This window comes from Hyposmocoma kahamanoa, unplaced genomic scaffold (assembly GCF_003589595.1).
Source record: "Hyposmocoma kahamanoa isolate Upper Pololo Valley unplaced genomic scaffold, ASM358959v1 78, whole genome shotgun sequence".
Lineage (NCBI taxonomy): Eukaryota > Metazoa > Arthropoda > Insecta > Lepidoptera > Cosmopterigidae > Hyposmocoma > Hyposmocoma kahamanoa.
This window is the reverse complement of record NW_020653945.1, coordinates 18,584,947-18,608,712: the sequence shown is the minus strand read 5'-3', so window position 1 is coordinate 18,608,712 and position 23,766 is coordinate 18,584,947. Positions and strand designations below refer to the sequence as shown.

Sequence of the window (23,766 nt, the reverse complement as noted above, 5' to 3'; positions counted from 1 at the left end):
AAAAATGCATATCGTATACTATACGTCTTCTATATAGTTCAGTTGATATTAAAAAAAAATTGGTATGTCTAAAGTACCTATTGAATACAGATGTTTTCTTGTACAATTATGAGGTAAGTATAAGTGTTTTTTCTATTGTGAAAATTTTTAGGTCTCGTGTTTTCACACCGTTGATGTATATACTATATCATCAGTGCATATCCACAATTCTACTATATATTTTTTCCAAAGTGTGAAAGTAGTCAATTCAACACTTTGACTGTTATGTTGAATCAGTCAAAGCCATTTGAGGTAGTATAGACTCTTAACAACGGGAGACCCACTGCGCCGATATTACCATGCCCTTCCGAGGCGTCATATTATGTTATAATTAGCGAAATATGTATTACTCGCCTACCATTACAAATGTGCAATATGATAGTGATAAATAAATTAATTAAATACATATCAAAAAAGGACGAAAACACATTGACGACATATGGTTTTACTGCTAAATATCTTCAGGCAACCTTCGAGTTAGAGGATAATAAATATATTAATTAAACTAGGCCCCAGCGAATATTATAAAATTCGAATTTAATACACAATTAAATACTTGTACTAATAAAAATAAATAAAATACTTAAATAAATTAAAAATGTATAATAAGTTTTAATAAAAAACTACATATTCAAAAACGTTGAACCAGTCATGCTTGCTAATGATACATATTTGCAAATACCGCGGACGAATTATGGCAAGAAAAACATAATGTACGAAGGAACTCATATATACAACAAATTACTGAAACAAATTACTATTAAGAAAATACAGTAATCCTAATTATTAAATAATATCGTTATTCACATAACGAGAACCATATAAAAAATACATTTACTTACATAAATAGTAACCACGGAAGAAAGAAAAGAGGGGTATAAAAAACACCTAATAATAAGAACAGAGTAGGAGCAGGAGAAAAGAATAATTAGAGTCGAAGGTTCTATATCTCTAATGAGTTCTGCGTAAAGTTTTAAAAGACTCAACTTATTAGCGGCAGGGAATTTCTGAGTTTGTTGCTTCTAACCGTGAAGGAATTAGAATAAAAGTTAGAAGAGTAGATGGGACAGTTTAAAGAAAGAGCAAAGACATGCATTTATTTTGAACTTGCATTTACTTCGTCAGTGGGTTTGAGAGTTCTAGTTTTGCAACGCGACACGTATGTCGAAGAAAAGTAGAGAAACACGCCGAATTATGTCATGGCCAGTTTTATTAAAGGGAGTAGCGATAAGTGACAAAATAAAAGGAAACATAAAAAGTTCTCGTATCGCGCGCTCAATAATAAAATAACCAAATTGGAAAATTGGAATGTAATTTTTGGGAAATTGCCAAAAGTGATGTAAATAAAATAACTTACCAGTGGTGCCTCGCCACAAGTCGTACCCTTTATTTAATAATAAACTCACATATCAAAAATTCATAAAAAGCATTTTAAATTCTATAAACTCACATGTTGTGGGCAACATTAGTAGTATTATTTTAAGTTTATGTTAGAGTTGCCCAACTCTAGCCCTCTCTCTTCTTTGTTCCGACCTCAATGGCGCAACTGTGCATTGTGTTAAATAAATTCAATATAAAGTAAATATTGAGTATTTCACTTCCAAACTACACGAAAGAACAAGCAATTCAACGCATGTCAAAAATGCTTTTTATCACATAACAGTCATAAAAATAATACGCACTACATGAAACAAGTCATGTATGCCTATGTTAATTTTTATAACTTTTCTGAGTCATTTTCAGGTTAGTTTTCTGTACCTAATTTAGGTAGCAATTTTAATTATTTAAGTATTATAAAATAATGTAAATTATCGTGAAATATTAAATAATATTTAAACCCAAATCTCAATACTTCATGATACTATTCTGCAATATTTAAAATATAGAAATTGCCACTGGAACTACTTCCGGTGGCAATTTCTATATTTTTATACTTTCTATATAGGTACGTAGGTACCTATACAGAAAACTACCCTGAAAATTAACCTTTTAGATCAAATAGGTGTTTTGAAGTATTTCCAAAACTGTTTTAGTTCAACTTTTTTTATAATGAAAACAGAAGATACCAGTAGTCAACTATGGGTCAAGAAACACGATTGATTATCTATAAAAATCTCGATAAAAATAAATCAGAAAGTTCCAAAAATTTTCATTTTTTACTACGCTCATCTTTGGAAACATCAGTTTCATACGATATTATCCTGGCTTCCCACGGCCCGTAGTTGCACGGACGTCGCCTCGCGAGCCGAGGTCTTCCGTGCGGATCGGCGCATGGGACTTATGAATCAAATTTTGTCTCAGGCCGCAGCGACAGTGCCCCTCAGATCTTTGTGATTTAAAGCTCTGAGTGGCACTACTACTATTAACAACTGCACACGCGTTTTGCTTACCACCAGGTACACTACTTGTTAGTCCCGTCACTTAGTATTATAAAATAAATGTGCGCCAAACGTTAATTGCAGGTGGTTGTCATCGCGAGGTCGCATCAAACAAGCCGTAGACGTTCTAAGACGGTTCGAGAGAGTCAACAGAACACAAATACCACAAGATGTTATGGATGAGTTTATCGTAAGTTACTTTGAAGAAGAAGAAGAAGAAAGGAAACATTATTTATTTTAAATTGTACTTACAAACTAAAAAATAAATTAGAACTAAAATTATAGATGCTGAATGGGAACCACTCCGTTTATGCCGTGGCTGAATACAGCCACGGCGCTAGTATTGTGTCGATTTTGTATTTCCAACTTGTTACACTACCATCATATTATATTATAGTTAGTATAGTACATACAACCCTACGTACGTACAGATAATATACTACACTACAATTACTAAACAGAAATTCTTAAAAAAGTGATCAGTTTGTCATCGCCATAAGGCAGCTCAACAGCGATTGTCAAAATCGCGGTTGAGCTGCATTATAATATGGGCCTATTCCACCAGTCCCCTTTTTTTATATATAAAATATAGGTGCGCATTTGACCTCCATCTCAGCTGATGGAAAGTGACGATAAGGTCGACGATGGAGCATGCACACCTAAATAATGCCTAGTCACTCTCGCCTTGAAAAGGTCCAACTTATAACGTTCAGGGAACAAGTCTGCAGGCAGGGAATTCCACTCCATAGCCGTTCGCCATATAAATGTGGAAGCGTAACGCTTCGTGCGAATCTTTAGAATATCCACAACATAGGGGCGGAACCCAAGCCTACGCCTATATAGTCCCCCGGTGATGGAAAGGGGAAGGCGGAATTAAATGGTGTAATTCCATTGCACTCTCCGTGATATATCCTGTAAAATACCAATAAGCAGGCACCTTTACCGCGATGTTCAAGGCTCTGCAGCTTTACCTTCACTAATTCCGAGTCACCTATAAACCTCTTGACACGCTTGTCAATTGAATCCAAAGTGGTCAGTTGGTATGTAGCAGAACCATCCCAGAGGTGGCAGCAGTACTCCATGCACGATCGGACTTGTGCTTGGTACAGCTGAAGCAACCGTCCCGGTGTAAAGTAACGCCTCACTCGGGAGAGGATCTCAAGCTTCCTTGCTGCATTTTTGGCCATGGATTTAATGTATCTGCCGAGGTTCAAATTGGATTACAGGTCCATTCCAAGTAGCTGGAGACAATCGGCTATCGGTATGGATATATCACGAAAAGTCGGAGTCAGCTCAAAGGGACTCCGTTTTGTGGAGAATAGACACGCCTGCGTTTTGGTGGCGTTAAATTTGACAACATTGGCATTGCCCCAATCGGAGACTGCCTGGAGTGTCAAATCTAAACGGCTAACCATGGACTCTCGACAAGACTGGATTTCCTCTCCACTGACTCTTGCATTGGTCAAGTACCTATCTACAACTGTGATGTCATCAGCATACGCAAAGGTACTTGGAATTAACATATCATTGATATGCAGCAGAAAAAGAGTTTGATGATACGATGATCTCCTTTTTGATTGGTTCCTTTCTTTGAAACAAGGAAATAAATAAAGCACACACTTAACATAACGCACACTCAACATAGCCTCGCACTAGGGAAACCCTGTGTCGCGGGTGCCATGGACACTATATGTGTGTCCACCACAAATTACACCCAAACTCACGAGAGAAATAAATGTAGGGCATACAAATATTTCTCCCGGCCCAGGAATCGAGGCTGGGACCTCTGCGTGGCAGTCCGGCATGGTAACCGTTCGGCCACGGTGGCAGGAGGAAAATCTATGTTATTATAATCTATAATTTTGTTTTTAATTTAGGTAGCCTCCCGTCAAACGCGACAAACTGACGAATCTATGCGCGCGCTGTTCAAATCGGCTGAGCTGCGCATAATGATGTGCTTCATGGTCGTCGTGTACATCGCCTGCGCTCTCATCTTCGATGGGCTCGTGCGCATGTCTGAGAACCTCGGCCTTGATTTCTTTATTACGTTCACTCTTACTTCCGCTACCGAGATTCCTTCTGTTACTTTATTGGCACTCGTACTCGATAGGTAAGTGGAATTAATTCATGAATATAAAATACTAAATATTTTGCATTCGATGTAATGTAAAGACCGACAAATTACCACTGAACCCTGAAATAGTGGGCTTTTATTGGGTATTCTTATTGAAAATAAAACAATTAATTCGTACCCTTGATGTAACAAGGAAATCTGCAAACTAACAACTTTTGAGAACAGAGCCTTATAAATTTCACGAACGCAATTCGATAACTTTGATTTAAACTTTCACGATTTTCACACATTATTTGGCTTTTAATTCGGGAATTAATCATTTATAAAACATATTTTAAATACCTCGACGTTTTGAACGTATTGCAACGTCTATGGTGTGGAAGGGCCTGAAGAGACGGGTGTCAACATCTTCAGCTGTGCGAAACACCCTCACGACAACCCTAGTACACAAATAAATAATGAAGACCTAGTGTGGGTAGTTAGAAAAACTCGCACGGCTAGAAGATGCTGACACCCGCCTCTTCTGTCCCTTCGAGACCATGGACCACATAATGGACGTTGCAATACGTCCGAAATGTCGAGGTATGTTATTTATAAGACTTTCATGTGATAAAGCAATTTTGACGCTTGATCACATGTGGCCTTATTATACCATGACTAATTGATTAATTCCGCAAAATGTCCTGACCTAAATGTATTTAGTCAACTATTATCTAAATAGATACCTCGCTGTTGGAATAAAAGTTCTTTAGAAAATTTTCTTTATTTTCCAGATGGGGTCGCAGAATATTGACATGTGGACCGATGACGATAGCCGGTGTTCTTTCTTTGATTGCTGCTTTTGTTCCAAAAGGTGCTTATAGGTATCTGTGTGATATATCAGATTGCAAAACCTGTGAAGGACATAGGAATTGTCAACCTTTCAGAAATAACGACCTAACACGTGGTAAACCGTGGTTTAAATGGACGTAATTTTAAATAGAACACTACGTGGGACTCAGACATATTACCTAAACTAACGGATAAGTTGCCATACATGTTTTACACCAGTCACTAACAGCACTCCCTGGGACAAGAGGTGACAAGTCCCATATGCCTGTAATCACGATCACCCTTCAAAACTGAAACGCAGTAAAGCTCATATTACTTGGCGGCAGAAATTGGTAAGGTGGCAGTACTTCCCTGAACAAACTCTTTCTGATGTGTATGAACATATTTACCCATATAACGTGCTGCGTCGCGTGCGTAGTCCTAATAACTATCTACCTATATTAAGAGTGGATACAACCTCAAATGACTTTGGTTGATTCCACATAACAGTGAAAGTGTTAAAATAATCTGGAAAAAATACACATGTAATATAAATATGCAATGGAAAAAATATATGGTAAAATTGAGGATATACACTGATTCGTATACGGTGTGAAAAGGCGATTCGTAAACATTTTCATGATAGAAAAAAAAAACACAAACTTACATCGGAAACTTACAAGAAAACCGCTGCATAAAGTAGGTTCTTTGCATATACCAATGTTTTTTTCAAATATCAATTGAACTAAATAGAACACGCACGTGAGGCGCACTATAAGTTTCCGGAAGGAATAAGAAAAAATTACTATAAATGGCCAGAAATGAATTTATTGTTTCTCAAAATATTCTCCGTTAGCGTTAATGCACTTTTTCATACGAATGAACCAATTTTGAAAACATTTATGTCACTCCTCCATTACAATCTCTGAAACATATTTTTCATACTCTTCGACAGCCTCTTCAGGTGATACGACGTTTACAGTTATTTTTACGGAGTTTGTCAATAACTTCCGGCAAACAAATGGTCGTGTACCAATTACTATTCACGGTACAACGATTCTCCAAAGTAACAGTAGCCACGTGTCCAGTTTTATTATAAAAAGAAGCAATCATCCGCTCAGAGGCACTTTGCACGCGCGCCACTTTGGTTGGTTTCGGCTCATCTCGAAAGACCCATACACTCGATTGCTGCGTTGTTTTGGAATCGTAACCATAAATCCATATTTCGTCACCTGTTACTATGTCCCATACCAGATTTGACGCCCCTTCGTTGAATCTGGTAAGCATGGCACTGCACCAAGTGACGCGATCCGTTTTTTGAGCCACAGTCAAATTGTGTGGGATCCACCGAGAGCACGGTTTCTTCACACCCAAATGTTTGTGTAGTATTGATTGTATTCGACTCATGCCTATGCCTGAAGATGCCCGAATCTCATGGTATGTCACATGCCTGTCTATTTAGATCATACGGCGCACAGCATCGATGTTTTTGTTGTTCACAGCAGTGGACGTGCGACCATCTCGAAATTCGTCACTGAGATTCACACGACTGCGTTTGAATTCTGCAAACTAGCTATAAATAGTCGTCTTGCATAGTGCTTCATCGCCAAAAGCAGTTTGAAGCTGAGCGAAGCTCCGCTGAACTCTTACATTACACTTAAAGCCGTAGAAAATCACACTACGAAAATTTTCACGAGTTAAACCCATGGTGATGTAGACAACCAATTTCTAAAATGACGCCATAATGTAAAAACAAGTGACAGTCAGATGAAATAAACTGCATTCTACAGCCAGAGAGTTCCATTTTCAAATGTTGTAATTACTTTTTAAATATTGTTTATGCAAGTGGCCTGTTCCGGAAACTTATAGTGCGCCCTATGTATACGTTGTCATTTTTCAAATGGTTTTAATTTCGTTAGTAAAAAAATAAAGTCTGAAACAAAGCCAGTGTTCCTGCCGCACGACCCAAGCAAAATGAACCGTATTAGTATGGGAAAAATTTTAATTCGAGCTGAGGTAGTACCGACTCTTAAACGAGCATCTTCCGAAGCTGGTTGTTTTACTTAAATATACGTCTCACTTTCACAAGGAGCTTTATTGCTACTAAACTTGGTGCTAGTAACTCGAAATTACTAGTCTGTATGATTCTCAATAAATATGTTACTTTTGTCTTCTTACAGGAATCCCGCAAGTAGCGTTAGCAATAATGGCACGTTTTTGCATAAACATGTCGTATAACGCTGCGATACAGTGGGCTACAGAGCTGCTGCCGACTGGCGTACGCGCTTCTGGCTCCTCCGTAGTGCACGTTAGCGGCTACATTGGTACAGTCGTGTCGCCGTTTATAGTGTATTCTGTAAGTCTTTTGTTACTACCTATGAAGTACACTTGCCACTGCTTTAAGTGGCCGTAAGATATTCTGGAGACGCATCGGCGTTGGGAAGTGAACGTGCCTTACAGCTCCGCCACCAAAGAGGAGATTTGGTAGTGGACTTTAGAGTCAACGGCTTAGCGGCAGCAATCGTTAGTTATGCAATACACAACGGGAAGTGAGCGTGCCTACAGCTCCGGTATCTATCTGGAAAATAGGAAGGTACTGAACATGCACCCGGGTTGGCTCACCCGAGGCTCTAGCCTCTTGAGAACCGGATGAATTCAGTGACAACGGTCTGTGACAACCCTGTACACGGTCTGATCTGGGGTCAGAACCTGAACTTAGAAGGTTCCTGTTCACGCACACCCTAAGTTCTCGTATACCCTGAAGGTCGGTAAGGACGGTCACTATTGTAGTTATAGCAATCAAAACTATTGTAGAAAGATATGGGGCTCGCCATAAGATGTTAGCAATTGTAAAGAAATACACAATAATTCTTTATAATTCTTAACATCACACACGGGTGCCATGCCTATGATTGTACAAGCTCCACCAACCTGAAATCCAGAGTGTGTTCTGGATAATACAGGCATCAAGGCTGCTTTATTTAAATAATGTTATGGTAATGGCATTTCTGTTTTAAACAGAAGTGCACTTTGCTCTCTTTGGGATAGAGTTGATTTTTATAGATATTACGTTGACTATAAACACGTAGCACTAGTTACTTTTTTATAACCAAAGACAAGAATTTCTTTAGTTATCAAAAAGTAATGACTATGGAATTATTTTCATTGGCCTCAACGGTGACGTTAATTGCTTATTAACTCTATCTTCTAACAGGAGCGTTATTGGCGGTCACTCCCACTCCTTCTGCTGGGCATCATAGGGCTGATCGCAGCGAGCATCGGCGTGCTGCTGCCCGAGACACGCGGCCGGCCCATGCCGCAAACCATCGCCGACGGCGAGCGACTCGTCAGGGAGTACTCTTTATGCGGGTGTGTATTGACGCCGATTTTAGTACGAAGTTTGTTGCTATTCGAGAGCAGAATAAGCTTGTGTATCATAGAAGTAAGGAATTGGACGTCTATTTGTGAATGGGAAGAGTAGGTCAAGGAGATATTATTACTGGGATCCGCATTTCAACCGGTATGATAACAAACAACTTCAACAAAGAGGAATTATTGTACAACCCAAAAACTAGCGATGAACAACCAAATCTCCACTTACGTTTTACAATATTACACAGGTATTACAATATATTTAGGTTCATAGTCGCGGAACATAATGGAATTGAAATGTAAATAATGAAATTGTAAATAGTATAATGGACCTTATTTAAACATTGTGACGTACATATTAGGTACGGTACGATAACTGCGGGAATTCCCGAGATCGCGCGAGAATTCTTTAGAATGTATGTATGTTTCGCATCTATTTATTATAGGTGCGTTACACAATTATTTACAAATCAATCAATCATTAGTAGCAGTAGAGCTCCTTGGGAAAGAGTTCGTCCAGGGAAGTACCTACTGCCACCTTGCCTATTTCTGCCACCAAGCAGTAGCTAATGAGAACGTTACCGCGTTTCGGTTTGAAGTGTTAGGGTGCTGGTGAAATTTCAGACACATGGGACTAAAATAGTCAACTTATTATTATTGTACATGTAAATTAGTCGTGCATAGTCATAGGCATACCATTTTTTTTAAATTAATTTATTAAATGTTATTAATAATTTCAACAGATATAATTATTATAATATTCGAAGTTTATCGTGAGGTGACAGTGGTGTAGTTAAATTGGATTATGTTGAAAAACGATGTGTCTACAAGGCCAGTCTGGAAATCAGTAATCAGTACCGCGTGGCATACAGCCACAAGGATTATTACTGAGCCTGTTGCTTCCACGTACTGTTGTTGTTCCCACAATATTGTTATATTATTATGTTCTATTCGTATTACTGTGTGTGGTAAATATTATGTATCAGGATGAGGGCGCTGCTCTTCAGACCTTTGCGATTGAAAGCTCTGAGTGACACAGCAATTGCTATGGAGACGCGCGTCGCTTACCACCAGGAGCACAACTTGTTCGCCCCGTCATTTGATATCAAAAGCAAAAACAAAATCGCTACCATTCTGTTCTGCGACAATCTGAATGAACCTTACTTTTTAATATATGTATTAATGATTTTTTATAAATTTCAGGAAACCAGAGAGAGACGTGACAAGCGAAGAGTGGAAGAAAGACAAAGAGAGCTCTCTGATCACGTAGCGTATTCAGTATTCCAATGACACCATAAATCTAATTTGTACCTAATTTAAAAATAAGTAGGAATCCCAATTAAGACATACCTTAGGAGCACAGTATCACGCGATAAACCAGTGGTTTAACTATGAGTTTGAACCCAGTTTCTAAGATCAAATGTAGATAATTTCTTTCTGCTGTTAATGAACTAACAAATCTCAAAATCGGATAGGTATGTTTTGAATATACTTAGGGCTCTTAATTGATTTAGGAATTTTTACTTTCATGAATTTAAAACGGCTCTCTTAGACAATAAATAAGGTATATTTTAGCTATGCTCTGATTGTAGAAATGCTTGACTTGGCGTTAGTTAGTCTAAATTAGACTGTGATAGTAGATCATGTGAACGATGCTTTATGATAGTGCTTTATATAGTCTTCCATTATTCATTTAAAAACCGTAAGACAGGTTTTGTCATCCGTTGGGTGAAATATGTAAGGAATTGTCCTCGTCTCATAATAAGAACTTTCTTAGATCATCAATAGCGGGCTTGATGCAGACACTCTATCGCGCGTGATACAGCAAACGTGCGCGATCGAGCGCACGTGTAAAAACGTTGGAAAGAAAAGGGAAAACCGCGCGATTGTGCTCATAAGTCGCGCGTAATCGCGCCCTCCAACACGCGCCAGTTTCACGCGGTCTATTCTGCGATATTAGCCTTTACACGGACGCTCTTTCCATTGTAACAAAAACGAACACGAGCGCGAAAGAACGTTAGTTTAAAATAACTGCAAACAGACAATTGCTCACTACTGTGCTGGCTTTGGATAGAGTGTAAAGGGGGCTATTGTCATAATTAGACATAATAAGGTTCAAAATAAATACACTTTGCAATAATAGGGGGTAGTAATTAACCAGTAGTTTAAAATTCGAGTACAAACTATTAAGAACACTGGGCTTTACACTGTGGGCTTTAGACTGTCTTATAATTTGGTATATGACTCGATTTGTTATTCAAAAGTATAATGGAGCCCACAAACGCTACAAAAAATAGTTACTATCAGACTGCACCTTTTGTTCCACATGTGTAATCGGTACATATATATCCGTGGTCGAGTGGCTTGCAAGCCGGTTTTCGTAACCATCTCCGAGGTCCCGAATTTTATCCCCGGCCGGGTCATTGTAGAAAACTTTTCTATATTGTCTCGGGTCTGAATGTTTGTGGTACCGTCGTTGTTTCCAATTTCCATAACACAGTGCTTTAGTTACTTACTTTGGAATCGGAGCATAAGTGATGTGGTCTATTATTTATTTATTTATCGTAGTGATCTTTCGTTCCGTGTCGCGATGAGACAGACGACTCTTTAGTGCACATCTAATTTTCTCTCTATATTAAATTTTTTTAATATAGTTTATAGTATTTCTCTCTATATTTTTTTAAATTTTCGTTATTGTATCGTCCGGGTCCGATTTGTCTATTCAAATTTTAATACTGTTGCGTTCGAAGGTACAGTTTTAAAAAATCGTATGTAAATTGTACAGTTTTGTCATACACACGTTATGATCAAATTAGCTTAGCTCACGTAGTTGCAAAACCCGACCTCAAAAGTGATTCATCACCTAGTTTGCCACCCTTAGAGGTGGTATATTTTCTTCAAATTTAAATGAGACCACTACTGAGGTACCCTCTTTCCAACAAAAAAGAATCACCAAAATCGGTTTACAAACGCCGGAGTTATCGCGTAACATACATACAAAAAAAAATGCTGTTGAATTGAGAATCTCCTCTCTTTTTAAGGCGGTAAAAAATACACTATGGATACGTGCGGGGGTGAAGGGCGGCAGAAAGACGATATATTTTAAATATCTTAGCGGGATTGGGTTAGTTTAGTTAGCTGGGTTAGCTTAGTTCGCGGTGTGACCGAAGTATCAATAGATAATAATAATAATAATAATAATAACGCACACACTCAACATATGCCCGCACTAGGGAAAACCCTGTGTCGCGGATGACATGGACACACACATAGACAACCACAAATGACACCCAAACTCACGAGAGAAATAAATGTAGGCCATACAAATTTCTCCCGGCCCGGGAATCGAACCTGGGACCTCTGCGTGGCAGTCCGGCATGGTAACCGTTCGGCCACGGAGGCAGGAGGAAAATCTATGTTATTATAACCTTTAATTTTGTTTTTAATTTAGGTAGCCTCCCGTCAAACGCGACAAACCGACGAATCTAACCGGGAATCGAACTTGGGACCTCTGCGTGGCAATCCGGCATGGTAACCGTTCGGCCACGGAGGCAGTTAAATGCCAAGTTAAGTTAGATGCCCCGGCTACGTGAGCTAAGCTAAGTTAGTTTAGTTTCGTTCGCGGCGTGACCTGCGCTTCAGACGACACCTATTTTTCGTAGCGTTTGTGGGCCCTTTAAAGGGCCATGCCGTAGTTCGTTGTTTAATTACTTTGTAATGGTAAAGGCAATGTTGGCGTAAAGTGGTACTACAAACTATTAACTATTTTTGTAAACAGTAAGGATGTTATTCTGCTATCTTGTTGGTTAAGTTCTTGGGTTTCGGATGACTTAAATAATAAAAAATCGATTCCTTACTTTCTCAAACACGTCACGTATAAAGAGTGATTATTCAGGAGATGGTAAAAATTTATATTTATTTTAAATTTCTAATCAGTGCTGTTAATTTGGATGCATTACTTCAGAATAGGTAAAGGCCAGCGTGTGAATGTGAAGGAAATGTGATGTGAAATCAGCCTGCAAACTTGTATATGTATACAATGCATTTTTTGCATTTCAGTTACTTTGTGCTTTATGATACGAGTTTGATAAAGTAAGGCGACATAATATAGCATGTCACAAACTGGTTACAAAACCACAGAAATAAGTTCTTTTCCTATTCCCTCGCACATAATAAATAATATTATGATGGTTGTAATAAGGAAAGGTTTAAAGCAATTTGTTACCGAAAGTATAAAGCAAAAGGTGCTAATAGGTTCTACGTAATCAATCTATAGCAATATATAAAAGTAAATATATGTATATAGCATGTAATAAGATGTGCTGGGCATAAAATTAATTTTATTTAATTGTAAACAATGATCTTATAATATGCAAATTATAAACGATAAGTGCTTATAATTTTTTAGCATGGTAACTCTCTATATGTTTAAACGGCTTTGGACTGAAGGACTTCAATCCTGCAGTCCCTAATATAAACAATGTAATCGACATTTTTAGCGAAATTGAGATAGGTAATTAACATGTCATTAATCACTAATCAGCGAAACGCGATCTACAACCTCATAAAAGCCGTTTTTTTATATTTTATTTAGTTTCAGTTTTATTGTTAAGCAAAATCAGTCTAAATAATTGACATTTTTCAACGAAAAAAAATACTTTAGGTGCTAACATCTCGAAAGCTATTATTATTTCCTTAATTACCAAAACGCAAATGCAATGTTTATGACAAGTAGGGCAGAATCTATGGTTAAGAATTAAATTTAAAAAATTAAAAATAAATAAAATTTAAAAAATTAAAAATAGAAAAAAAAACACAAACTTACCTCGAAATTTTTTCAAGAAAACCAATGATTTTTTTTATAATCAACAACTAAATGGAACACGTATACACGCAAGTGTGCGATATATATTTTTCAAATGGCTTTAATTTTATTTGTAAAAAATAGATTCTGAAATGAAGCCAGCATCCCTGCCTATCGATCCAAGAAAAATGAACCGTATTATTACGGGAAAATTTTGAATTCGAGCTGAGATGGTATCGACTCTTAAGTTGGTTTTCAAAGAATATATTGTGTCAACCTGCATACGTCTCACTGCTGTGCACGGGAGTAGATACTTTAAAAATTGGTTCACAGTTAATCGTGACAGCTCATTGCGAAATTTATTTATAAAATTAGTAGTTGAAAATTGTGCACGTCTGTTACTTGCAAATAGGCCGTAATATACTTAATTTATACGCGAATGTTAATAAATATAGTTTGCTCTAACATGATAGGTACTTCGTTATATAATGACGCGTGATGTAGGAAATTAATATTTTCGTGTAAGAATGGTCTCGGACGTACAATAAGAGTGAAAAGTCTGAATTATAATAATTATTTTTCATAATGTACGTAAATATTTTAAGCACATAAAAAAATAGTTTTTATGTTTTAGAGTCTTTTTCTTCTCAAACTAACCTCGATTCCGATTCCGTCCTAATCCTAATTTTAAAAACCTAATGAAATCCGATGATCTCTGTTATGGCCCTTTATAATACAATATAATCGTAATAATTGTGCCAGACAGCCACGCCAATTGCCTAATTTCAGATAACGGAACGCCCTGTAAAATAAGTGCGCATTTAACCTCAATCTCACCTGACGGAAACTGACTATGAAGTCAACACTGTAGCATGCACACCTAAATAATGCCTATTTACCATACTATTTACTCTCGTCTTGAAAAGGCCCATATTAAGCGTTCAAGGAATAAGTCTGCAGGCGGCGTATTCCACTCCATAGCCATTCGCACATACGAATAGGCTCTCATATTAGGTTGGTTGTGCAGTGAGGTAGTTGGGATGTCATCTGATTAGCGACGTATAGTGAAACAGGAACAATTTTAGATAGTGTGTTTATTCGTACATAGTGCAAATAGAATTAATAATTCAATTACAATATAAAGAATCTTATGCCTACTCAACATTTCCTTCAATATGCAATCCAGTGACCTACTAAAGAAGTCACATTGCTTCGACACATTACAGGCAATTCCACTCTAAAACACTGTGGTTTCATGCAGTTGTAACCAAGTATGGTCCAACCTTTGGCATGGTCTCTCTAACTACACTATTTACAGCCTTGAATAGTTCCATGCATTACGGGTCTTTTCATGGCATGTGTACCTTATTGTTTGATTCGTTTGGGCAGTCAAATACGGTTCAATAAACGCGCACGACAATAGGTAAACCGGAAGCAGCTACAAGTTAATAAGTAAATGCCTAATTTCCTCCACAACTGCAACAATAGAAGGTGACAATAGAAGGTGAATGAATAAATGAATGAAATATTCTTTATCACACATTAAAAATTACAATGACAATACAGAACCGTAACGCAAGTATCACAGAGTGAGATAATGTACGGACAATGGCACACCAGGCTACACATTTTTGTTCGCCTCCGGTCCAACGGAGCAAGATACGTCAGTGTGTAGCTTGATGTGCTGGCGTGTGTACAATAGGCGAACCTTATTACTAAGTAGCAATTTCTTCCAGGCAACCTTAGGATATAAATTTAACAGTTGGAATGGGGGTGCAACCAAAGAATATCTTGTAATAAAAGTGCATATAAATAAATACACTACTCATCAATAAATTAAATACGTAAAAAACAATGTCAAATACATACATAGTGTTTTTTTATACGGGATAGTAGAGGCTGAAGCCTAAATTGGGATATTCTGTGTTTTATGTCGCCCAGGCGACCGCCTGTCACCTCCAGAAGATTTGATCAATTTTTAAAATTTATTTAAACATTTGTTAGTAGGTCAATGTATAGGAAAAAAAGGAACAAAATTAAAAATGTGTGTGTGGACGTGCATTTGTGTTGTGTGTGTACGAGAATGCGTGACTTTGGATAAACTGTGTTTGCGTGAGGTTGCGCAGGAGGCGATTGAAAGTGCATACTAAATTGGCAGCAGCCTTTATCGTGGTGATAGCTGGCCAGTCGTGCGCAGCCACATGTTAAATAAAGAAAACTGCTGCATTGACTGTACAATGTCATTTTTATTTATGCATTCACTAAAATTATAACTTAATTATCACATAACATTAACACATTGACCAAGCCGATGCTGCAACTCTTCTACACTACGTATAATTTAGTACCGCGTATCACAACTATTGTAAGTAATATTTTTATTTAAATTTAAACTAAGTATTTATCAAGTGTAATAATTATTAATACAAAGATCAAACACTAAGAAAAAAGTTCCTTCGATCAGGATGGATCCGAACCAACGTTTTCCGGCAAACAATACCACATCTAAGCCACGGAACGAACTAGCGAACCTTAATTTATATTGAATTTTTCTATGTGCTATAAGTTAAAGTTGAGTGTCACTAATATTCTGCCAAATTACTTTGGAAAAAATGTTGGTTTTATTTATAAGCCCTACAGAACGGAAGGAACAAAGTCCATTGCCTCCTCGTAACACCTTAGCCCCTTCAAGTAATGACATTTTAAAATAAGATATGCTGTGAGGAAACTAGTTTATAAGATTGTACAGTGTTGAATACCCGATTCCATAAATAACATTGAGATTCTTTGTTATGTCGAAAGAGAGGAGACATAAAAGGATGAAAAGGATCACCTTTTCATCCTTTTATACCACCAAGGAATCGTAATCGTCAACCAATAGCGTATTTAACACAAAAAGCTTTGCTTTAATCAACTTGCACGTACATACTGAAAATGTGTCATATTATGTAGTATTATTGGAGGAATGCTCTGTCAAAAGGTTTATGCATGTAGCTTATATTGCGCCGTCAAATTGTGACGTCACATATCACTATTTCCGTCTTATTGCTCCATTAAATTGTGACATCACTTATCACTACAATCGTCTCGTTCAATTACTCGAATTTCAATTCTGTTTTCACGTTGCACCACTGATTTTTGTCTATTTTTTTAAGCCAATAAAGGCACCAAATTTTCGTTTGTTGGCGAATTCTTGCTCGGCCTGACTAGTTCGGTGTGTACGCGGCGAAAAAACAAAATAAATAAAAAACCTACCAAATAAATATAGTGAAGACGTGTTGCAGAATCGGCATCATGAAATCATTTGAAGATTAACCGCCATAAACTACGTCCTTGTACGAAGTGCGGGACGCGAGAGGGGGAAACACGAATAATCATTTTTTTATTGAAAACGAACTTTGATTTCGACTAAGCAAACATGGCGAGCTAAGCAAGTTTATCGTGTCTGAACAAACTTTGCCTAAATTTAAGCGTTTTTCGTTAAGTTCGTTTTGTAAATACTAAAAGACCGCCATTTTTGCTTAGTCGAAAGTTCGTTTTATAATTCTCAGCCTTAGTCAATTGGTAATAGAGTTCGGAATGAACCAATCACGATCGTTGTACTACCCTGCCTGCTAAACACGGAAAGGTAATTGGGTAAATCTATTCGGTTTGGAAGTAACGCGGTAGCAGAATTATAGAAAATTATATTACTAACGCAGAGTTACCTGCCGCATTAGTTAACTGCCTCCGTGGCCGAATGGTTACCATGTCGGACTGCCACGTAGAGGTCCCAGGTTCGATTCCCGGGCCGGGAGAAATATTTGTATGGCCTACATTTATTTCTTTCGTGAGTTTGGGTGTCATTTGTGGTTGGCTAGTCCCTGGTGCGGGGCTATGTTGAGTGAGTTAGGGCGCATTTATTAGATACGAATTTCATCGCGCTCACGCCGCGTGACCGTGACCGTCAGGATTTTGGGTCGCCTGTCGCATCTGGCACTGAGTGTATATTCAAGAATTGCTATCTATTTGCTCCCTTTTCTAAATAATTGCTACCTTTGATATATTTTGAAAAATTAAAAGTATAATTGACCAGCCAGCATTCTGACGTCAGGCTGGCTGGTGGCCACTTTGTTCGGCATGAAGGGAGCAGATTTTCCAGAAGTATGTATTACCAATAATTGCCACCTTCACGAATTAAACGCATACGCTTCCTATCTACATTAATTTAAAAAATATAAACGACTGAAAATTTTACGAAGAATCAAATCGCTGTACTCGAATTTTATCACATTTCAACAGGTAATTAACACTACCCCTCCCGTGCTCCGCACATGATAGATGGTCGATGCTTTTGGCAGTCAAGCTATATTTAAGTCTGTTTAATAGACAAGTACATCTTCCCGTTAATATTTTGCTTAACGGGGTTAATTCGCTTGAGTATTTGCGTCATCGTTTCGACTAGCCGCTCGCTGCTGACGCCGGTGCGCTTTGACTTAAATTTGGTGAGCAGTTCTGTCGTCGTCATAGGTTTTCGTGCGAGATATCGACGCACTGCCTCTTCTGTCACGCCACATTCGCTGGAATGAAATAATGCCGTTTACATAATCACAGATTTGAATGTACTTTAGCCATAGTTTTTTTTTGCTTGTACCTATAACTTTAATTTCTAAGCTACGTACATTTGTAAATGTTTAGTAGCAATATCTCTTGCCAGCTTGTGTGAAAGAAGGTTCACAAAATTTTAGAGAAGTGGGACATGGATTGGTGATGATAAAATCATACAAGCGCATTATAAAGTCACAAGCACAGAGTTTCACTATATCAAACTACAGATATCTAACTTGACAGTCACAATACATACAATGGAAGTCTAAAGGCTGAGATTTATAAAACGAAATTTGTCTAAATGTAAGCAAGAAATTACTAAGTAAACTCAAAGATTATTTTAATTATTGCTTAAACATTTTTGCTTAGTCGAATTCAAAGTTCGTTTTATTAGCCGCCTTCAAAAACAAGAAGGTTCTCATTCGACTGAACTTTTTTTGGATGTATGTTACGCGATTACTCATTTGTGAACCGATTTTGATGATTCTTTTTTGTTGGAAAGAGGGTACCCCAGTATTGGTCCTACTTAAATTTGAAGAAAATATTCCGCTTGTAAGAGTGTCAAAACTAGGGGATGAAATCGTTTCACGCACTTTCCGCTAATCACACGCAATAAAACTTGGCAAATAGATGTAATTCCACGTACTTTTGAGGTCGGTTTTATAAATGTCAGCCTTAGGTAGACTTTTGGCGTCAACTTTTTGTGGCCGAAATTCGCAACAAGCGTTTAGAGGTGAAAAAAAGTGAGTTACGTGTAGGAGGCGTCGAGCTTGGGTCGCTTGGCGGCCTGATGGTTGCTGGCGTGCGCGGCGGCGGCGTTGGCGGCTGCCACGGCGCTGGCGGCATTCGACGCCGGCGTCGGCGTGCCCGACCGGGACGTGCTCGCGCTGTTCGGCGCGCTTGCTAAAGGGTTAATCAAACCTTCATTTCACATGTCAAATCACTAAATCACAGACAGTATACAAAATGACACACAACATTTATAAAAAAAATAGTTCAGTTAGGGATTACTTTTTCATTACGCTGCTTTTGCTTTTTTTTTTGCTTGAAACCAGTATTGGGCAAAGTACGAAAGGGCGAAAGGCTTTAAATCCGGAGTGTATGGCCCTCGAAGTATATTTTGACAGTCTCGTCGATATCGACATACAAAATAAAAAATAACAAAACTGGTAACCTATCGTTACAACGTAACGTTTTATATAATATGACGTTTGTTCGAATTTTCATTACTCCAAAAACCGAATTACAACGAAACCATTGTTCTTTCAGGATTCATGTTGGATGTTTATCGCAAAGACACGATTAGTTTCAGAAAAAAAGAAAAAACATTTTTTTTCTCAATATTACTTTCGATGTTATGAAAATTCGAGCAAACGTTATTTCTGGAAAATGTCCTTTCGGGCTTCTGACAGGTAACCAACAACACTATACAATAATATAATTAAAAATATTTCAAAAATGCATTTTTTCTATTTTGGCTCTCAGTGAAATTTCTTGTTTTTCTGTCCCTTAAAGAAAAATGTTTGCGTACCCCTACTTTAAAAAACGACAAGTCTAGTGGAACTCGACGCATGAATTTAATTTTATACAACATTTTAGCGCTCAAATCAAACGTTATTACGCCCGGGTAATTTAAGCCGTGTTATAAGATTTATTTTTGGTAGCATTCATTGCATGTCGCGTTTTCGTTATCAATAACAAAAACTTGGGAGATTAAAAATTTTATATAATATAAAAAAAATACACCGCGGACTTTTTGCGGAATACCTTAAAATTCTGTAAAAATTTGTCTGCCACATAAAATTAAGTTGTCATAGAAATACGCGGTGTAAAAATTCAATGGTGACATTACAGGCATATGGGACTTACCAACTTATGTCTTAGGGTGACGGGCGCTGTGGCAGTGCCCCTCAGATATGTACGACTTAAAGCTCTGACTGGCACTGCAACTGTCATGGATAGGCGTGTCGTTTACCACCAGGCGCACAACTTGTTCGTCCCGTCACTTGATATTACAAAAAATTTGCATCATCCATAGCCTGACTTGACCCTTCGCTGGGTTTAAGCCTAGGTCTAACTAGTCGTCGTCCCAGTATTATGCGCAACCGGACCCTGGGGTGCCTCTCTAAGGACCGTGGACATAACTGTTCGGTTTTAATGGGTACACCGAGCTACCGCTCAGGAGTCCCGCACAACCGCTTGCTGCGATAAAAAAAAGTAACTACTGGTGACAGAAATAAATAACCATTTAAATTTTTGTAGTAGTCTGTAGATGAAGATTTTGTTTTATGTAACGTAGCAGGAAGACGATCATCCGTGTAACACCAGAGACGCTGCCTTGCTTATTGCTTCCTTGCGGATATTGTGGAGTAAATACGGCTGAAAGTGCTACCCTGAGAGACGAGCAATTGGGAGTCCCGCCACAATGTGAAGTTTAATTCATTTGTGGTGAGAATACCAACTCAACATCTGTCGACCTTCATGAAGGACTTTGGGCGAAGGCCGAATAAATAAATATAAAATAAATATGCGTTCTGGCAACTCATATTTATTTTTTACTTTTGGGATCCCTGTCTACACACTTTTTGGAGAACTCCTTCTCATAACGCAAAAGTGCTCCATATTTCGTTTACTTACAGATAACGAAAGAGACGAATGCACCTAACTTAAAAAAGATTTTAATTGCGCAAATCAGAATTATTTGTGAGATATTAAGCCTTTGTGTCCGTTCGAAAATGTGGGATACTGATAAACAAATTGAAGTTAGAAACATTTCTATAGAATTCTGATAAAATGCACGCGTCTTTAAATTAACAAATGATACTGTTTAAAGTTATAAACCTATTTCCACAACAATAAACGTACCGTTAGCGGTGGCAACGGAAGGCTTTTCTTCTTTTGGTTTGTCTTTACTCTTCTTCGCTTTTTTACTGGCGGGTGCGCCCGTGCTGCTTTCCGGGTCCGTGTCGGAATCTGAACTGAACTCGCTACTCGAATCTGTTAACAAATGCTAAGCTGGTAAACACCAAAATAAAGAGCAATTTTCAAATGCTATTGAATGTCAAATATTGAAACTTCATTGTAAAAGTCGAAGCTTTTATTGTTAATCTATTAACTGCCTCTGTACCCAAATGGTTACCATTCTGGTCTGCCACGCAGAAGTCCCGGGTTCGATTACCGGGCCGTGAGAAATTGTTATACAGCGTACATTTATTTCTCTCGTGAATTTGGGTGTAATTTGTGTATGTCTAGGCACCCGCAATACAGGTTTTCCCTGTAGCAATGAGTGTGTGCGTTATTATTATTATTACTGTTATTGTAAAGATTAATAATAGTCATGCAGATGATATAGAGTTGCCGAGTCAACATGTGAACTCCATGCTGAGGCGCACGCACACTGGGGCCCATCCATACAAAGTAACAAAACTCAAATATCAAAATGTATATTAGCGTAGTTGTAATAAAGTACTCACTTCACGCGTAAAAATACTGAGTCGCCAACTACTGCCAGTTGTGAAGTGCGTCAGCTCAAAGTTTGCTCTTTATGTAAAATATTTATAGTAATTATTCCGTAACTTGTGTGAGTCTATGTGCAATCTTTAGACAGTTATTTCTTACGTTTGATATTAAAATCGATTTAAGTGCATTATATCAGTGACCAAGCAAGGTATGTTGAGTCTCCTAACATTATTAGTATTTCTTAAGTTTATCGGTATCTGATATACGACTAATAATTTGTAGTAGTGCCAAAACAAAAGCAAATAAAAATTATTTTGCCAAACAAATTGATACCGAAAAGTGAATAGGCTAATAATTATCAAGTAATTCCTGACAAAATCAGCGACGAGGGTGTTTTGCTCAACGTCTCCTTTACGATCTTACTCCGACATTATATTTAAATATAGTTTTATTTATGTTTTGATTTCCATTAAAAATTTCAAATTCTCGGTGGCTCCGTTTTTAGTGTCGATTATAAAGCGGTTTTCACAACCTATAACGCAGCATTTCGTTATTATAATATACAAATAAAATATAAAATCGATGAAATACACGTACCTTTCTTGTTTTCATCGGCTTTCTTTTTCTTCTTTGTGAGCTTGCTAGCTCTCTCCTCTCCCTCTTTGGTGGGTTCGTCTTCCTGTTCCGACTCCTGCTTCTGCTCCTGTTCCTCCTCAGAGTCCTCATCGGAAGTAAGGAGTTTCCTTAACGCGTCCTCTTCAGCGACACCTTTAAGTTCTTTATTAACTTTAGTCTCGTGGTCTGATTCACTGTGGACAAAGTCAACCCACATATTCTCAACCAAGCAAATGAAGACCAGGTTACGTTGTACTAAAGATTGCTTCGAAATATGGGCTCAGCTTATATTGGTCCTCCTTATCTGGTAACCTAATATTTATCCCAAATCTATGATGCAAGTATAGAAACATACCTATCAGAAGAATCCGATATATAATCTCTTTCCCGTCCCTCCTCATCACCATCATCACTCTCTTCAAAGGCCTCGTCGCCCACCTTCTTCTTTTTCTTGCTAGCAGCCGCTTTACCTTTCTTTTTGTCTTTCTTTTTCTTGGCACCAGAGTCACTGTCCTCTTCTTTATTGCCACCTTCAGAATCTGAGGAGTCGTCGTCTGAATCTATCCATTCGTCCATTTCTGAGATCTTTAAATCTGAAAATAAATAAAGAGAAATACAGGTAGAATTAAAAATATTTACCATTTAAAAACATAGTCGTGTAATTCTGTGCTAGTAATAAAGTCACAAAACTCTTCGAAGATACAAACTTGTAGAGCTCCTAGTGAAAGTTTTTATCCAGGGCAGTACTGCCACCTTACCTATTTCTGCTGCCAAGCAGTAATGTGAGTATTGTTGCGTTCTGGCTTTGAAGGGTGCTGTTGAAATTACAGGCACATGGAACTTGTCAACTCATGTCTCAGGGTGACGGCCGCAGTGGCAGTGTCTGATCTTCGCGATTTAAAGCTCTGAGTGACACTACAATGTTATGGACGAGCGTGTCGCTTACCACCAGGCTCACGACTTCTTCGTCTAGTCACTTGATATGATTAAAAAAAGACATAATTAATACTCCAGCAACCTCGAAAACTATTAAGCCGAAATCCAATTAAACAAAATATATATAGTGTATGATGAAATTGCATGATTTAATTCCGCCTCCCCCTTTCCATCATCGGGGGACTAGTGGTAGGCTAAATAGTTATATTATAGATATTCCAAAGATTCGCAAGAAGCGTTACACTTCCACATTTATATGGCGAATGGCTAAGGCGTGGAATTCCCTGCCTGCAGTCGCATTCCCTGAACGCTATAACTAGGGCCTTTTCAAGGCGAGAGTGAATAAGCATTATTTAGGTAGTAGCATGTACATACCTACCTCCCTCACCTACCTACCTACCTAAATACCACCTACCTCATCATCACTTTCCGTCAGGTGTGATGGAGGTCAAATGCGCACTTTTTTTTATAAAAACCTTATTCATTTCTGCCGCAAAGCAGTAATTTGAGTAGTATTGGGTTCCGATTTGGAACGGTAAGGGTGCTGGCGAGATTACAGACACATGGGACTTGTCATGTCATGTTTCTGGGTGACGCAGTGGCAATGCCCATAAGATCTTTGCGATTTAAAGCTCTGAGTAGCACTGCAACTGTTATGGATAGGCGTGTCGCTTACCACCAGGCGCACGACT

The 23,766-nt window shown here is 38.0% G+C and overlaps 2 protein-coding genes across 2 annotated transcripts in view; one reads left to right on the top strand and one right to left on the bottom strand.

Annotated features, from left to right (window-relative positions):
• LOC113232928 (organic cation transporter protein-like) overlaps positions 1-11,378 on the top strand; it is a 63,307-nt gene extending 51,929 nt beyond the window's left edge. The window contains exons 7-12 of the mRNA XM_026467833.1: positions 2,502-2,607; positions 4,295-4,527; positions 5,265-5,344; positions 7,482-7,657; positions 8,516-8,670; positions 9,877-11,378. Of these exons, the coding sequence (XP_026323618.1) occupies positions 2,502-2,607; positions 4,295-4,527; positions 5,265-5,344; positions 7,482-7,657; positions 8,516-8,670; positions 9,877-9,943 (817 nt within the window). The 3' untranslated portion in view covers positions 9,944-11,378. The remainder of the gene's footprint in view (positions 1-2,501; positions 2,608-4,294; positions 4,528-5,264; positions 5,345-7,481; positions 7,658-8,515; positions 8,671-9,876) is intronic.
• A 3,039-nt stretch (positions 11,379-14,417) lies between these two features.
• Positions 14,418-23,766, bottom strand: part of LOC113233418 (general transcription factor IIF subunit 1) — a 15,807-nt gene continuing 6,458 nt past the window's right edge. The window contains exons 6-10 of the mRNA XM_026468548.1: positions 22,494-22,731; positions 22,121-22,332; positions 20,930-21,061; positions 18,817-18,967; positions 14,418-18,036 (exon numbers count right to left, since the gene is read on the bottom strand). Of these exons, the coding sequence (XP_026324333.1) occupies positions 17,829-18,036; positions 18,817-18,967; positions 20,930-21,061; positions 22,121-22,332; positions 22,494-22,731 (941 nt within the window). The 3' untranslated portion in view covers positions 14,418-17,828. The remainder of the gene's footprint in view (positions 18,037-18,816; positions 18,968-20,929; positions 21,062-22,120; positions 22,333-22,493; positions 22,732-23,766) is intronic.